This window comes from Oncorhynchus keta, chromosome 20, assembly GCF_023373465.1.
Source record: "Oncorhynchus keta strain PuntledgeMale-10-30-2019 chromosome 20, Oket_V2, whole genome shotgun sequence".
NCBI lineage: Eukaryota > Metazoa > Chordata > Actinopteri > Salmoniformes > Salmonidae > Oncorhynchus > Oncorhynchus keta.
The window spans coordinates 9,485,644-9,503,020 of record NC_068440.1 but is presented as its reverse complement, the minus strand read 5'-3'; the positions used below and the strand labels follow the sequence as shown (position 1 = coordinate 9,503,020).

At 41.4% G+C, this 17,377-nt stretch overlaps 2 protein-coding genes and 2 long non-coding RNA genes across 7 annotated transcripts in view; 2 read left to right on the top strand and 2 right to left on the bottom strand.

The window, feature by feature from the left end:
• Positions 1–5,295, bottom strand: part of LOC118399324 (uncharacterized) — a 10,064-nt gene extending 4,769 nt beyond the window's left edge. Inside the window, exons 1-3 of one of the 2 annotated variants that reach the window (XM_035795333.2) lie at positions 5,187–5,295; positions 4,492–4,830; positions 2,737–2,850 (exon numbers count right to left, since the gene is read on the bottom strand). In XM_035795333.2, the coding sequence (XP_035651226.1) occupies positions 2,737–2,850; positions 4,492–4,830; positions 5,187–5,220 (487 nt within the window). In that variant the 5' untranslated portion in view covers positions 5,221–5,295. The remainder of the gene's footprint in view (positions 1–2,736; positions 2,851–4,491; positions 4,831–5,186) is intronic. The other variant, XM_052472055.1, reaches the window with a different exon arrangement.
• Positions 1–12,962, top strand: part of LOC118399333 (uncharacterized) — a 24,846-nt gene extending 11,884 nt beyond the window's left edge. For both annotated transcript variants that reach the window (XR_004828814.2, XR_004828812.2), the window contains one exon: positions 10,609–12,962. This is a non-coding gene — a long non-coding RNA (uncharacterized LOC118399333). The remainder of the gene's footprint in view (positions 1–10,608) is intronic.
• LOC118399335 (uncharacterized) lies at positions 8,599–9,863 on the top strand. The gene is made up of 5 exons (XR_004828816.2): positions 8,599–8,690; positions 8,932–8,973; positions 9,072–9,103; positions 9,376–9,542; positions 9,735–9,863. It is a non-coding gene; the product is annotated as an uncharacterized LOC118399335 (long non-coding RNA).
• LOC118399323 (uncharacterized) overlaps positions 9,780–17,377 on the bottom strand; it is a 13,577-nt gene continuing 5,979 nt past the window's right edge. For both annotated transcript variants that reach the window (XM_052472053.1, XM_052472052.1), the window contains 3 exons: positions 16,298–16,411; positions 10,495–10,547; positions 9,780–10,357 (listed from right to left, as the gene is read on the bottom strand). In XM_052472053.1, coding sequence (XP_052328013.1) covers positions 10,226–10,357; positions 10,495–10,547; positions 16,298–16,411 — 299 coding nt within the window. In that variant the 3' untranslated portion in view covers positions 9,780–10,225. The remainder of the gene's footprint in view (positions 10,358–10,494; positions 10,548–16,297; positions 16,412–17,377) is intronic.

Genomic DNA, 17,377 nt, shown 5'->3' with positions numbered 1-17,377 from the left:
ACTTAAGTGACAGTTTGTCTCCATTATAAAGTGGGGAGAACAAGTATTTGATAACTGCCAATTTTGCAGGTTTTTCCGACTTACAAAGCATGTAGAGGTCTGTAATTTTATCATAGGTACACCTCAACTGTGAGAGACGGAATCTAAAACAAAAATGCAGAAAATTACATTATATGATTTTTAAGTAATTCATTTGCATTTTATTGCATGAAATAAGTATTTGATACATCAGAAAAGCAGAACTTAATATTTGGTACAGAAACCTTTGTTTGCAATTACAGAGATCATACGTTTCCTTTTGTTCTTGACCAGGTTTGCACACACTGCAGCAGGGATTTAGGCCCACTCCTCTATACAGACCTTCTCCAGATCCTTCAGGTTTTGGGGCTGTTGCTGGTACAATACGGACTTTCAGCTCCCTCCAAATATTTTCTATTGGGTTCAGGTCTGGAGACTGGCTAGGCCACTCCAGGACCTTGAGATGCTTCTTACGGAGCCACTCCTTAGTTTCCCTGGCTGTGTGTTTCGGGTCGTTGTCATGCTGGAAGACCCAGCCACGACCAATCTTCAATGCTCTTACTGAGGGAAGGAGGTTGTTGGCCAAGATCTTGCGATACATGGCCCCATCCATCCTCCAGTCAATACAGTGCAGTCGTCCTGTCCCCTTTGCAGAAAAGCATCCCCAAAGAATGATGTTTTGTTTCCACCTCCATGCTTCACTGTTGGGATAGTGTTCTTGGGGTTGTACTCATCCTTCTTCTTCCTCCAAACACGGCAAGTGGAGTTTAGACCAAAAAGCTCTATTTTTGTCTCATCAGACCACATGACCTTCTCCCATTCCTCCTCTGGATCATCCAGGCGGTCATTGGCAAACTTCAGACGGGCCTGGACATGCGCTGGCTTGAGCAGGGGGACCTTGCGTGCGCTGCAGGATTTTAATCCATGACAGCGTAGTGTGTTACTAATGGTTTTCTTTGAGACTGTGGTCCCAGCTCTCTTCAGGTCATTGACCAGGTCCTGCCGTGTGGTTCTGGGCTGATCCCTCACCTTCCTCATGATCATTGATGCCACACGAGCTGATAGCTTGCATGGAGCCCCAGACCGAGGGTGATTAACTGTCATCTTGAACTTCTTCCATTTTCTAATAATTGCGCCAACAGTTGTTGCCGTCTCACCAAGCTGCTTGCCTATTGTCTTGTAGCCCATCCCAGCCTTGTGCAGGTCTACAATTTTATCCCTGATGTCCTTACATCCTCTCTGGTCTTGGCCATTGTGGAGAGGTTGGAGTCTGTTTCATTGAGTGTGTGGACAGATGTCTTTTATACAGGTAACGAGTTCAAACAGGTGCAGTTAATACAGCTTAATACAGGCTTCTTAAAGAAAATCTAACAGGTCTGCGAGAGCTGGAAATCTTACTGGTTGGTAGGTGATCAAATACTTATGTCATGCAATAAAATTCAAATGAATGACTTAAAAATCATACAATGTGATTTTCTGTCTCTCACAGTTCAAGTGTACCTATGATAAAAATGACAGACCTCTACATGCTTTTGTAGGAAAACCTGCAAAATCGGCAGTGTATCAAATACATGTTCTCCCCGCTGTATGTACAATGACATATTTCCCAGACTTTTGGTACATTAGTTCCAGCTTAAAAGCCCTAAACACCATAGAATGGATTCATAAAATGGATTCAATAAAAATGTTACCTCATTAATCTACACACAATACCCCATAATGACAAAGCGAAAATAGATTTTTTTTAAAAATGTTTGTACATTTATTCAAAATAAAAAACGAAAATATCTCATTTACATAAGTATTCAGAGCCTTTGCTATTAGATTCGAAATTGAGCTCAGGTGCATCGTATTTTCATTTATCTGCATGTCCAGCCCTTACATTTAGCCTCACACTATAGTATTTTAACAAAACTATTTGAAATAAACATTCATGAGTTTTATAGAGACATGTCAATAAAAGAATTGGGTCAGCAAAAGCAAAAACCTGATAAATATAATGACGTTTTTTGGCTCAGTGGGAAATAAATATCTAACTACTAATTGACAACTGTGTGAAGTTTGGAGTTTGTGGCAGCAACCGTGAGCTTATTACAGTATTATAGAAACTATGGCCTTGGACTTCCTATGATCTTCCAAGTAGAAGACACCTTTACCTTGTATTGACTCTTTTGTATCTTGTGAGCGTCATAGAGGAAAACATAGCAGATAACAGATAGCTTTTAATAGTTTGTAGCTCAAACCGTTCGGACTCCACAGACGTGTTTGTAAAACGACCCGGCCCCGGACCCTTCGGGATGTGCCAATGTCTCACAAACACCGCTCTAGCTCATCCCCCGTTAATCACACTCATTATCTCATAAAATATTTTAGAAAAAGGCTCAGTGTCGTTATCCTCGCAAGGGTAGGATGATGGAGTGCAGGGTTGCCAATAAATTTGACCCCTATCTTTTCAAGAATTTTTGTATTTTTGAAATCTCTTCCTCTGAGCTATTGTATTATTATTAAACAATATAATTACCCCCTTTTTTCATGCAATATAGCTCAGTATTATTTATTTTATTGTGTTTTTTACTCATCTTTATCAAGGGTGCCAATAATTATGGACGTGAATGTATTAAACTGCATATGCTTCTGTTTGATGCACTGATGAAAAATAAGTGCAAACTTTCCTCTATAAATATAGGGCGGCAAGCCAAGGAATTGCAGAAAGCTCACCTGACTGGAAACAGAGTCCAAAGAGACAGAGGGCGCTGAACAAGACTGAGACTGGGGCAACACAGGCCAGGAGAGTCCAACACGACACCACCTCCATTTCCGCCACCTCTGCATCTGAAACACAAACCACACAGCGGTTACCACACACCAGCCCAGGGCTTGGGTTGCTGTGGGAGGAGACCTGAGCAGAAACAGAAACCTCAAACAGAAAGGATGCCTATGTATGTACACTGATAATCAACCACTGTTTATGAAGACGTATAGAACACGCGCTCTTTACCTGCCACTTAATAGACTGTAAACTCTCCTTCCAGACTCATATCAAACATCTCCAATCTAAAATCAAATCTAGAGTCGGCTTTCTATTCCGCAACAAAGCCTCCTTCACTCACGCCGCCAAACTTACCCTAGTAAAACTGACTATCCTACCGATCCTCGGCTTCGGCGATGTCATCTACAAAATAGCTTCCAATACTCTACTCAGCAAACTGGATGCAGTTTATCACAGTGCCATCCATTTTGTTACTAAAGCACTGTATACCACCCACCACTGCGACCTGTAAGCTCTAGTCGGCTGGCCCTCGCTACATATTCGTCGCCAGACCCACTGGCTCCAGGTCATCTACAAGTCCATGCTAGGTAAAGCTCCGCCTTATCTCAGTTCACTGGTCACGATGGCAACACCCACCCGTAGCACGCGCTCCAGCAGGTGTATCTCACTGATCATCCCAAAAGCCAACACCTCATTTGGCCGCCTTTCGTTCCAGTTCTCTGCTGCCTGTGACTGGAACGAATTGCAAAAATCGCTGAAGTTGGAGACTTTTATCTCTCTCACCGACTTTAAACATCTGCTATCTGAGCAGCTAACCGATCACTGCAGCTCTACATAGTCTATCGGTAAATAGCCCACCCAATTTACCTACCTCATCCCCATACTGTTTATATTTATTTACTTTTCTGCTCTTTTGCACACCAGTATCTCTACCTGTACATGACCATCTGATCATTTATCACTCCAGTGTTAATCTGCAAAATTGTAATTATTCGCCTACCTCCTCATGCCTTTTGCACACAATGTATATAGACTCTCTTTTTTCTTTTTTTTCTACTGTGTTATTGACTTGTTAATTGTTTACTCCATGTGTAACTCTGTGTTGTCTGTTCACACTGCTTTGCTTTATCTTGGCCAGGTCGCAGTTGTAAATGAGAACTTGTTCTCAACTAGCCTACCTGGTTAAATAAAGGTTAAATAACAAATATAAAAAAATAAACAGGAAAACAAACAAACCAACTAATCTGGTGAGTAGAGAAAGCAGACTGAGCTTTGTCTGATATGTGACCCACATGGTCAACTGTATTTTTTGGGCCCTCCGTGTGGTCTCATGTGGCCTTTGTTTCCTCAAAATCTTTTTATCTTGAAAAGCTTACATGGAACACTTAACTGCCTTATTCTGAGGCAGAACAACAGGTTTTTACCTTGTCAGCTCAGGGATTTGATCTTGCAACCTTGCGGTTACTAGTCTAATGCTCTAACCACAAATCTGTCGTTCTGCCCCTGAACAGGCAGTTAACCCACTGTTCCCAGGCCGTCATTGAAAATAAGAATATGTTCTTAACTGACTTGCCTGGTTAAATAAAGGTTAAAAATAAATAAATACAATTTTTAAAAAATCTATTGAGTACACTAGACAAGCTAATGCATTTTTTAGACTGGGACAAATACATTTGACTACATAATGATGACCAACAACATACCTGTAAAAGTCAGGCGGATGCCTTTTCCAAATCGCACTGTCCCATTGTAGCGACCAGCACAGTAGTACAATCCCAAATCTGCTTCTGTCACCACAATGATCTCCAAACTGTTGTTTTCCTTTGTTTCAAAGTGACCCATGTCTTCCTTAATAACTTCTGCAGTATTTAGAAAATGTGAATTCCAGGTAACAGTTATAAGGGTGACAAGTTCCTCTGAGCGCATTTGGAACCAGATTATTTCTCTGCTGTTTGTGAGGTTGCACGACAGGGAAGCATTTTGTCCAGCCTGAACAAAATGGACCACAGCTGATGCGGACAGAAAGTGTAGTCCAGAAACATCTAGAAAATAACATTAAATAGCTTATTGAATCCATTTGCAAACTATCTATCAGTGCCGGTAGGTGGAAAGATCTATAGGAGGACGGGCTCATTGTAATGGCTGGAATGGAGTGAAGGCAATGATATCAAACTCATAAAACATATGGAAACCATATGAACTCCGTTCCATGAATTACATTCCAGCCCTTCCAAAGAGCCCGTCCTCCTATTGCCCCTTCCACCAGCCTTCTCTGCTATCTATCAATTTATATATCAAGTATCTGCCTGTCTGTCTGTCTGTCTTTCTATCAATCAATCAATCAGTCTGTCTGTCAGTATCCCCATCCATCCATCTATCCATCCAACAATATACTTACAAAAGAAAATGAGCAGGTAGACGAATTTTCCCATAATAGCAGGATATTTCACCTGTAAAGATGACAGTCTATTCACCACTAGACAACCCTGATGAAGTTCTAAAGAGAAAGCCTATGGTACAGTATATGGTGATTGAGTGAATGGGGAAATTCTTATGTACCCTAGAGAGATGACCACATTTGACATTTGCTGCACTGAGGCTGAGCTGCGGTTTTGGAAAATGTCACTTGCTATGCCTTTTTATTTCCTTAGTTTAGTTTCTGGTAGCTCAGTTGATGCGTACTGCTGCTCAGGCTCACAACTTGCAAGTTCGAGGAGGAGTCAATCAAGTCCCTGTCTGTTACAATGAAAATGTATGGCAGAGACTGAGACCGGTGAGAGACACAAACTTGGTCTCTTTTTTGCTTCCTTGAGTAAGGCAGCACTAAAATACAGGTGTTTCAGCCTAGCTCAGTGCTTTCTGTGGTGGTGGGGCAGCCAGCGGAGTATACGGAGCTTAGGGGTTAGAAATGTGCTCTAGTTGCACCATGTGCAACATGCTCAGTGTTCTTTCACTCATGGGGAAACTACGTCATCGCAAAATCTACAGGTAGAGTCTGAAAATTCAAGCCCCTTGGATGCTGCCACAGAGTTACATTAGAAGTGCCCATCCAAGAAGGCTCAAGGTCATTGGCTATAGATAGAATTATGTCAAATCAAGTTAAAACTACAGTAGCTTTGATTGGACTGATCATGTCAACATCATACTTTCAAAATCCTAGTTAGCAAGCTAGCAGTCATCATCATGAATTTGACAATCTACTGGCAAAACCTTTTCAATTCTTGTCATATGAAGAGAAATTATAGATAAAATGTATCGGTGCTAATTGGACATAAACATTATACAACAAGTTGGAAATCGCAAATTCAACAATGATTGGTTTAGAAGGAATCAGTGGCTAACTGCGAGTGGTCTAAGTCTGGGTGAAATGGTCTCTTTTCCAAGCTTAAAAGGATATACATCCAACATTGGCCATGCTGTCAATCCAGCATGACTTCTGAGACACTCCAAACAACTAGAAACTCGGAACTGGGAAATCTCAGACTTCAGTGAGTTCAAGACAACTGGGAACTCTGAATAAAAAGCTCTCCCAGTTGGAACGGTCATCCAACTCGGCATTGCAAGTCGGGAACTCTGGCCTCTTTCTAGAGCTCCGACCTGAAGATCACTGACGTCATCATGATTCAACATTTTTCTGAGTTCCCAGTTGTTTTGAAAGCAACATAAATCCATTGAATGCCAAACTTGAAGTTTGATGACAACATTTTCCCACGAAACACCGTCACGCCAAGTGAGCACAGCACAACAAGGTGAGTCCAAAAATGTGTTGTATGCTGCATAAATGATGTAATGTGCCAGGGAGATATGTATACTGTAGCCAAGAAATTAATACTAAGTGTATGTTGTGTAGTAAACTGTTAGTAGCCCATGTGCCTCACCCAAATAATTTGGTCCATTTTCCCCTCATAATTCAGCCTATTGTTCTGACTTGGTGGTGCAAATGTAGCCTATAGCCTGTTTTAGAGAAATGTAATCATCAAATATTGTAAGAGCTTTTATTGTCTGCTTATATGCCCCCTTTATTTATCCTACGGTTCTGATTTGGTGTACAGGGAGAATACTGTAAGAATGGCCCATGTTCTGAATTCTGTCGCTGTACATTTATTGTAGTTATTGTCACACCCTGATCTGTTCCACCTGTCTTTGTGATTGTCTCCACCCCCCTCCAGTTGTCGCCCATCTGCCCTGTATCCCATTATACCTGTGTTCTCTGTTTGTCTGTTGCCAGTTCTTCTTGTTTCGTCAAGCCTACCAGCGCTTTCCCATACTCCTGTTTTCTCTCTAGCCCCTGTTTTCTAGTTTTCCCGGTTTTGACCATTCTTCCCACTCTGACCCTGAGCCTGCCTGGCGTTCTGTACCTTTCAGACTCTGCTCTGGATTACTGACCTCTGCCTGCCCTTGACCTGTAGTTTGCCTGTCCCCTGTTTTTGTAATAAACTTTTGTTACTTCAAACTGTCTGCAGCTGGGTCTTATCCTGAGGTCTCATGTTTATATTGACTACGTCCATCCTATCACGCTCATTAATGTCTTCATCGAAATTACGGATTTCCTCTTATCCGCTTGTCGTCCCCTTATGCCATAGTTTGTTCATCTCAATTGTCAGTAAAAACACATTTGTTTAAGCAAGTCAGCCATATCAGCTATGTTTTTTAAAATGCAGTAAATGAGGCTGAATGAACTGTTTCCCTGCCAGACAAGGTTCCGCTGATAGCCAGGTGTAGCAGTGGTAAGGTGTTGGGACTCTGTTTTTGGGACAGCTTAATGTAGGCACTAACAGTTTGTGGGACCCGTTTGACACCGTTATAGTCCAATTAATGTATTGTTTAGTGTTATGTTGTGTTGTGTAGTGGCTTTGATGGAATGCATAATTTTTATACATTTTTTGTTTTGCCCCACCAAGAATTACATGCTAAAGTCGCCACTGCCGGAAGGCATATGAACTAACAGGTTATAGAGCAAACAACGCAATCCTCACCACATGTAGGTTGTAATACGCCTTTTATTTCTGGTTTGGCTTCCCAAGTGATTTTACCCACGCACTGCAACTGTCCTTGAAAGTAATTCAATTAAATTGATGAATGACTTTTAACAAGTATCAAATCCAAATCTACTTTATTTGTCACATGCTTCGTTAGCAACAGGTTTTAGATGGACAGTGAAATGCTTTCTTACGGGCCCTTCCCAGCAACTTTTAACAAGTATCAAATCCAAATCTACTTTATTTGTCACATGCTTCGTTAGCAACAGGTTTTAGATTATATGCCATTTAGCAGACGCTAAATGGCATATAGATGGACAGTGAAATGCTTTCTTACGGGCCCTTCCCAGCAATGTAGAGAGAGAAAATAGAGAAATAATAGGAAAGTAATAACACGTAATAATAAAAGTTATAATAAGAGTTCTGGTGAAATATTTGTACGTTTTTTGTGTTTCCTAATGATTCTCCTCACCTCCAGTGTAACAGCTACAGTGAACATTTTGTTATGTGCATTGAGTACTACACGCACAGCACTCAAACCTTCTTTCTATCCAAGACAAAATTAACAAAACATAAGAACAGGAAGTAGTCATTCTAGCTACTGGGAGAAATCATAGTGTATCAGAATAATTATGAGCAATTTCTATTGATTTCAGATGCTACTTCATGAACACATATAAATTAGCGTTCTGCTGGCAGAACCCTATTGCTGCCCTGTACAGTATCTAGAAAAGCCAAGCAGAGGTGGTTCTTCAAGAAAGATAGTGAAACATGCAAAACAGGAAAAGGGAGAGGGAGGACCCACAGAACAGGTTTTTCCTTTGATGAAGATGGAGCCATGCAGAACCTCAATCTGCATCCTGGGGACTCTGGAGAGAACCTGTGTAATGGGGAAACGGCAGCTAAAGTAACAGTGTTGACAGGTAGGAGCTTTCCAAATAGCATTTTATCTATTTAATTGTCCGTGTTTTATTTTAACAGTGACATTTTCATTTAATTAAAAGATCAGGCTCAACAATCAACTTCATCACTTCCTAGTAAAAAGCAGTGAGACAAAGCGTTGGGGGAACCACACTTTAGAGAAACCTCTAATCCCATTCCCCTTTCATTTAAAATGCCATGCTTATGCCTGACTTGATTATTAATTTATTTTTGCAAACCCAGATCACTTCAACATCCAGAGTACCACTGCTGTTATGAAAACAGGTAACACACAGCAACACTATGCAATTCTTATCACAAGTATGAAAGTAACACTGTGAAAGTAAATTCCATGACCTATATTCTTCACCATATATTTTCAGATGTTGTTGGGAGAGATAAGGACCTACAAATGGTAGGTTGTCCACAGACATTCAGACACAAATTAGACTGAATGAAAAGTATATCAAATCTCTGTTTTTGCTCTTTGTGGTGAAACTAAAATGGCAGTGTGTGTTGGTCAAAACTGAGAGTCTTGATAAACAAGAACATAAGTGCCCACCCAGCTTTATGTTTGTCGTTAGCAACCCTCCGTGCTGTGCTCACTACAGAGAGCAAGAAGTTTCGACCTGCTATCTTTAATACAGGTGACATTTACACATATTGAACTGTGCTTTTGTCTTTCAGTTGTGGTGATGAAAGCTGTCGTTGGACTATGCGTCGTGTTGCTTTTGGCTGGAATGCTGGGCCTTTTGCTGATAGACTGAACAAACATGTGATACGATCACCTTATTTCCTATAGTGAGAGGACACAAGCAGGAAGGAGCTCCAGACTAGGTGCTTGTCAAATCTAGGTAAAGAACACTGTCTAATTGTTTGCTACCAGAAAAGTCCCAAAAGTAGGGTTTGTGTGAAAACAAGTGATTGTTTCATATTTTGTCTTATAGGGTCTGAGATCACACAGGGTGATGGGGAAGAAGTGAGTGCAAATGAATACATCTCATTGTAAACTGAAAGCATTGCTGAAATTAATGTTTGTGTCTCAGGGCCTTTCTCATATGGAAGACACTGAGGTTCAGTTTGCATCTCTGGGTCGGCAGAACTGGAGGGAAAGATCGAGGCTACAGGGAGACCTGCATCACGTCATCTAATCCGCTGTGGTCACTGCTAGACCAGCATTCCAGGGTTTGAAGAGAATAACTCATTGATTTGACGGTTTGACTCCTTAACAGACAGTATTTTATTTAGTTTTATTACAGTACAACTACATTTTACAAAAGTTGCTCTTTAATAATATAGTAGATTTATTTGTGCCTTTCAAGGTACCCAAGATATGATTATTTTATCCAACTAATTCTATATATCGTGTTGCCTTAAAATGTTTTTATTGAGATTCTTTGGAGAACATTAACAATAATTATTACATTAGCCTTTTCAACATTTACAGAGACACACATACATGCATGAATCAAAATACAATCTTATTTCCATCAAGAATGGATATTCCAAGAACCATGTCAGAAGTACATGTGATGTATCATGTGCCTGTGTGAACACATTGGGCCACTGTTGCATAGGTGACATCCCCCTGGCCCAATCCTGGCACTCGCTGATCAGCGGGGCGGGCATTACCAATGTGCTTCAGACTGGCATATTGCAGATCCACTTCCTGTGGAAAACATATCGATCATGATTAGAGATGAAATATTACCATCATGCCATCCAAACCGCTCAGGCGTACATTTACAGTTAGATAAGGTTTAGTCCTAACTGTTACGACTCAATCATTTACAGAAGTACTTTTACCTTGAGACTTGAATTCCGGTTCACACAGGTGTTGCACAAACATGTTGTTTTACCTGAAAGAGGGAACAATTTAGTTTTAAAGGGGCAATCTGCAGTTCAAACAATAAGAAAAAGGTAACCCCACCACTGCTTTGGTAAATAGGTGAGCAATGGGTCTGGAGAGATGGAACCACTCTCAAATTCATAGGCAGAGCTACGGATGCAAGGACTGACCATCCATGAGATCAAATTATATTTTCATCATGTTTTGAGGATATACTGTGTTTGTTACAATTACAGTGTTTATAAACATTGGAGTAAAACAATCTTATATTTGGGGTTTTGATGGGGTAGGACAGTTGAACTAAGCACATGAGGCATTTATAAGTGATATTCTTCAATAATCAATGGTGACATATTATTACTTTTAAAGGAAAAAAATGCATGAATCAACTGCAGATTTGCAATAGACTAACTCTGGTTTTGGAGCATAATGTCTCTTTAAGTAAACTTGTCAAACTTCAGATACGCTCAAAGTATTAACTGTTTGATTGTGTTTACATTTACCATTCAACCATAACAAGAATGGGGATTACCAAGATTTGTACATTATCTTTCTATGTTTACAATACACTGTCTTACTTGCCTTTCTTGTCACTGCAGCAGGAAGTGAATGCAAAGTTAAAATTACACTCCACAGCACAGTCTATGTATAGAAAGTACAAGAGCAGAGACCGTTGTGCTGATCACACACGGGAAGGATTTTTTCATTCAGATTTACGAGTTTTTCTGCCTTCTTGCTCTCACTATGCCAAACGTAAATCTCATCTTGGAGGCTCTGTCTACTGTCTCGGGTTGCAAGGTGGAATCAGCCACCATGGGAACACTTTCACTAACCCCACAGGACTTTGTCAATGTGGTCGCACTAAAGGAGTTCAACTCACAAGAGGGCTTTCTAGAGCTGGAATACCCAAATTTGGGGACATTTTCTTTACCACGTGCCTTAGATTTACCAGATGCTTTTCCATTCCACAAACCACTGTTTCTGTGAACACGAATGAGTTCCTTGATTCTCGGTATGACTACGACCTTACAAATGTTAAGTATGGGGAAACCATGTTTACTCGGGGGAAAGGAGCTGTATGTATGCCAGACACTGTGGCTGGAACCACATTGCCCTGAAGGTTTTTAACAAATACAGGGATGGAGATGGATGGTTGGGGACCGGAGACGAGGCTTGGCCAGTGTCCTTCTACAGACCTGCTATGGACGGATCCCAGGGCATCATCAGGAATGATGGAGCTGGTGCTACTTTAGGAAGAGGAGTCTACTCAACACTGGACATTAACATAGCTGAGTAGTTCTCCAAGAGATTAATGTCCAAAGTAGATAACAAAACCTACAAGGTGGTGCTACAGAATAGGATCAACCCCCAGAAATGGAGAGAGAGTTACTGGCTGGTCTATGTGCCTGAGGAATCATCTCCGGTTCAAGAGAGCTATTGTGGAAAGGAAGTGTTGTAATGCATTAAGACAATGTTTGAAAGATAAGTAAATAATATATAATAATAATATATGCCATTTAGCAGACGCTTTTATCCAAAGCGACTTACAGTCATGTGTGCATACATTCTACGTATGGGTGGTCCCGGGAATCGAACCCACTACCCTGGCGTTACAAGCGCCATGCTCTACCAACTGAGCTACAGAAGGACCAAATAGGTTGATCAGAAAATGAAGAGATGTATCATCAGATCAATACTATACATTTCTATATCAACTAAATAACCAGGTTTATTTGTTTTAGTCATAGGATTAGCATAAGATTGAGTTTTTATCCAGTGTAGATATAGCCTTTACCTGATAGGCCACTATTATGGATGTGTGTTCAAGGGTAATAAAATGACCTAAAATAAGAGCGCATTTTTTATTTACATTATACTTTATTTCCAGTGACTCCGCCTTATCTAACCACATATTTTAAATCAGTTATCCTGTCTGGGAACGGGGTTCCGCTAGATGATACTCCTGGGACAACATGTTACACAATACATGTATGTTTTGTTCGATCAAGTTAATATTTATATCCAAAAACCTCAGTTTACATTTGGCTTTGCCTCCAAAACATCCCGTGAATTTGCACAGAGCCACATCAATTTATAGAAATACTCATAATAAACTTTGATAAATTGTACAATTATTATGCACAGAATTATAGACATACTTCTCCTTAATGCAACCGCTTTGTCAGATTTCAAAAAAGCTTTACGAAAAAAGCAAATCATGCAATAATCTGAGTATGGCGCTCAGAGACCAAAACAAGCAAAACAGATATCTGCCATGTTGTGTAGTGAACAGAAGTCAGAATAGCATTATAAATATTCACTTACCTTTGATGATCTTCATCAGAATGCACCAAAGAAATCCCAGTTCCACAATAAATGTTTGTTCAGTTTGATTAAAGTACATAATTTATGTCCAAATACCTCCTTGTTGTTCGAACCTTGAGTTCACAAATCCAAATTCATGATTCGCAATCACTAGGTCCAGACGACAAGTCAAAAAGTTCCATTACAGTCTGTAGAAACATGTCAAACGATGTATAGAATCAATCTTTAGGATGTTTTTAACATAAATCTTCAATAATGTTTCAACCGGAGAATTCCTTTCCTTTGTCTGTAGAAATGCAATTGAACGCAAGCTAACTCTCACGTGAACGTGCTCTGACAGACCACTGACTCAAAGAGCCCTCATTCCCCCATCCTTCACAGTAGAAGCACCAAACAAGGTTCTAAATACTGTTGACATCTAGTGGAAGCCTTAGGAAGTGCAATATGACCAATATCCCACTATCTTTGATAGGCAATGAGATGAAAACCTACAAACCTCAGATTTCCCACTTCCTGGTTGGATTTTTTCTCAGGTTTTCGCCTGCCATATGAGTTATGTTATACTCACAGACATCATTCAAACAGTTTTATAAACTTCAGAGTATTTTCTACCCAAATCTACTAATACTGTGCATATATTAGCAACTGGGACTGAGTAGCAGGCAGTTTACTCTGGGCACGCTTTTCATCCAAATGTTAAAATGCTGCCCCCTATCCCAAACAGGTTATTTTGGTAAAAGTGTGATTTTTAAGTACATAGAACTTCACTATTGAAAAGCTGTAGTCACAGCATCTATACAGCACCAATATTGGACAATGCTACCTAGTTGTATTCTTGTGGTATTCCTTTTCCATTTGTTTACTTATATGAACAATTAGCCTCATGATAATTTGTTAGTGTGTTTATTAGTAGTCCACACTGAACAAAAATATTTACATTTACATTTACATTTAAGTCATTTAGCAGACGCTCTTATCCAGAGCGACTTACAAATTGGTGCATTCACCTTATGACATCCAGTGGAACAGCCACTTTACAATAGTGCATCTAAATCTTTTAAGGGGGTGAGAAGGATTACTTTATCCTATCCTAGGTATTCCTTAAAGAGGTAGGGTTTCAGGTGTCTCCGGAAGGTGGTGATTGACTCCGCTGTCCTGGCGTCGTGAGGGAGTGTGTTCCACCATTGGGGAGCCAGAGCAGCGAACAGTTTTGACTGGGCTGAGCGGGAACTGTACTTCCTCAGTGGTAGGGAGGCGAGCAGGCCAGAGGTGGATGAACGCAGTGCCCTTGTTTGGGTGTAGGGCCTGATCAGAGCCTGGAGGTAATGAGGTGCCGTTCCCCTCACAGCTCCGTAGGCAAGCACCATGGTCTTGTAGCGGATGCGAGCTTCAACTGGAAGCCAGTGGAGAGAGCGGAGGAGCGGGGTGACGTGAGAGAACTTGGGAAGGTTGAACACCAGACGGGCTGCGGCGTTCTGGATGAGTTGTAGGGGTTTAATGGCACAGGCAGGGAGCCCAGCCAACAGCGAGTTGCAGTAATCCAGACGGGAGATGACAAGTGCCTGGATTAGGACCTGCGCCGCTTCCTGTGTGAGGCAGGGTCGTACTCTGCGGATGTTGTAGAGCATGAACCTACAGGAACGGGCCACCGCCTTGATGTTAGTTGATGTTGATGTTAAATATAAACGCAACATGCAACAATATCAAAGTAGACCCCCATTAGCCAAAATTGCCTTCGCATAGAGTTGATCAGGCTATTGATTGTGGCCTTCGCAATGTTGTCCCACTCCTCTTAAATGGCTGGGCGAAGGTTGGAAATTGGCGGGTACTGGAACACACTGTCATACACACCGATCCAGAGCATACCAAACAAGCTCAATGAGTGACAGGTCTGGTGAGTATGCATGTCATGGAAGAACTGGGACATTTTCAGCTTCCAAGAATTGTGTAGAGATCTTTGCGACTTGGGGCAGTGCACTATCATGCTGAAATATGAGGTGATGGTGGCGGATGAATGGCATGACTATGGGCCTCAGGATCTCATCACGGCATCCCTGTGGATTCAAATTGCCATCGATAAAATGCAATTGTGTTCATTGTCCGTAGCTTATGCCTGATCAAACCGGGGTTCATCCTTGAAGATCACACTTCTGCAGTGTGCTAGTGGACATTGAAAGTGAGCATATGTACACTGACGTTGGTTACCTGCAGTCAGGTCAAGACTCTGGTGAGGACGGAGATGAACTTCCCTGAGACGGTTTCTGACAGTTGTGCAGAAATTCTTCAGTTGTGCAAACCACAGTTTCATCAGTTGTCCGGTGGCTGGTCTCAGACGATCCTGCAGGTGAAGAAGCCGGATGTGGACACCCTGGTCTGGCGTAGTTACAAGCGATCTGCGGTTGTGAGGCCAGTTGGACATACTGCTACATTCTCTAAATCGTTGTCAGAGGCGGCTTATGGTAGAGAAATTAACATTAAATTATCTGGCAAGAGCTCTGGTGGACATTCCTTCAGTCAGCATGCCAATTGCACGCTTCTTCAAAACTTGAGACATCTCTGGCATTGTGTTGTGACAAAACTGCAAATATTACAGTGGCCTTTTATGGTCCCCAGCACAAGCTGCACCTGTGTAATGATCATGCTGTTTAATAAGCTCCTGGATATGCCACACCTGTCAGCTGTGAAAACTTGGTTGCCTCTGCCAGGAGGCTGACACTTGGTTGCAAGTGGAACTTCCAGCGGGACAATAACCCCAAGCACACATCAAAATCCTCAAAGAAGTGGTTAATTGACCACAAATCAACATTTTCCGACTTGAACCCCATTGAAAACCTGTGGTTTGAATTGAAGAGGGCCGTCCATAAGCGCAGACGAAGGATATCAAGGATCTGGAAAGATTCTGTATGGAGGAATGGTCTAAGATTCCTCCGATGTGTTCTCCAATCGGATAAATATTTTAGAAAAAGGCTCTGTGTCGTTATGTTCGCAAGGGTAGGGTGATGGAGTGTTGTAAACAGGGGTGCCAATAATTTTGACTCCTATCTTTTTAAGAATTTTGGTATTACTTGCTAAAGAAAATCTCTTTCTCTAAAATAATATACAGTGACAAGAAAAAGTATGTGAACCCTTTGGAAATACCTGGATTTCTGCATAAATTGGTCATAAAATTGAACCTGATCTTCATCTAGGTCACAACAATAAACAAACACAGTCTGCTTAAACTAATAACAAACAATTATACATTTTCATGTCTTTATTGAACACACCGTGTAAACATTCACAGTGCAGGTTGGGAAAATTATTTGAACCCTTGAATTTAATAACTGGTTGACCCTCCTTTGGCATATGCATCTGTTTGATGCACTGATGAGAAATAAGTGCAAACTTTCCTCTATAAATATAGGGCGGCAAGCCAAGGAATTGCAGAAAGCTCACCTGACCGGAAACAGAGTCCAAAGAGACAGAGGGCGCTGAACAAGACTGAGACTGGGGCAACACAGGCCAGGAGAGTCCAACACGACACCAATTCCCTCTCTGCCACCTCTGCGTCTGGAACACAAACCACACAGCGGTTACCACACACCAGCCCAGGGATAGGGTTGCTGTGGGAGGAGAGCTGAGCAGAAACAGAAACCTCAAATAAATCAAATCAAAATCAAATCAAATTTTATTGGTCACATAAACATGGTTAGCAGATGTTATTGCGAGTGTAGCGAAATGCTTATGCTTCTATATCCGACAGTACAGCAGTAATATCAACAATTCCACAACAAAACCTAATACACACAATCTAGTAAAGGAATGGAATAAGAATATATAAATATAAAAATATATGGATGAGGTGTGACAGAGCGGCTAAGATGCGAAAGATAGAAGAGATAGTGTAGGATACAGTATACAGTCTATAGATACAGTATGAGATGAGTAATGCCAGATATGTTAACATTCTTAAAGTGGCATTATTAAAGTGACTAGTGTTCCATGTATTAAAGTATCAAGTCTGTAAGTAGGCATCCGCCTCTCTGTGCTAGTGGTGGCTGTTTAATAATCTGATGGCCTTGAGATAGACTCAGTTTTTCAATCTCTCGGTCCCAGCTTTGATGCACCTGTACTGACCTCCCCTTCTGGATAGAAGCAGGGTGAACAGGCAGTGGCTCGGGTGGTTATTGTCCTTGATGATCTTTTTGCCTTCCTGTGACATCGGGTGTTGTAGGTGTCCTGGAGGGCAGGTAGTTTGCCCCGGTGATATGTTGTGCAGACCGCACCACCCTCTGGAGAGCCCTGTGGTTGTGGGTGGTGCAGTTGCCGTACCAGGCGGTGATACAGCCCGACAAGATGCTCTCAATTGTGCACCTGTAAACGTTTGTGAGGGTTTTCAATGACAAGCCACATTTATTCAGCCTCCTGAGGTTGAAGAGGCGGTGTTGCGCCTTCTTCAACACACTGTCTGTGTGGGTGGACCATTTCAGATTGTCGGTGATATGTACACCGAGGAACTTAAAACTTTTCACCTTC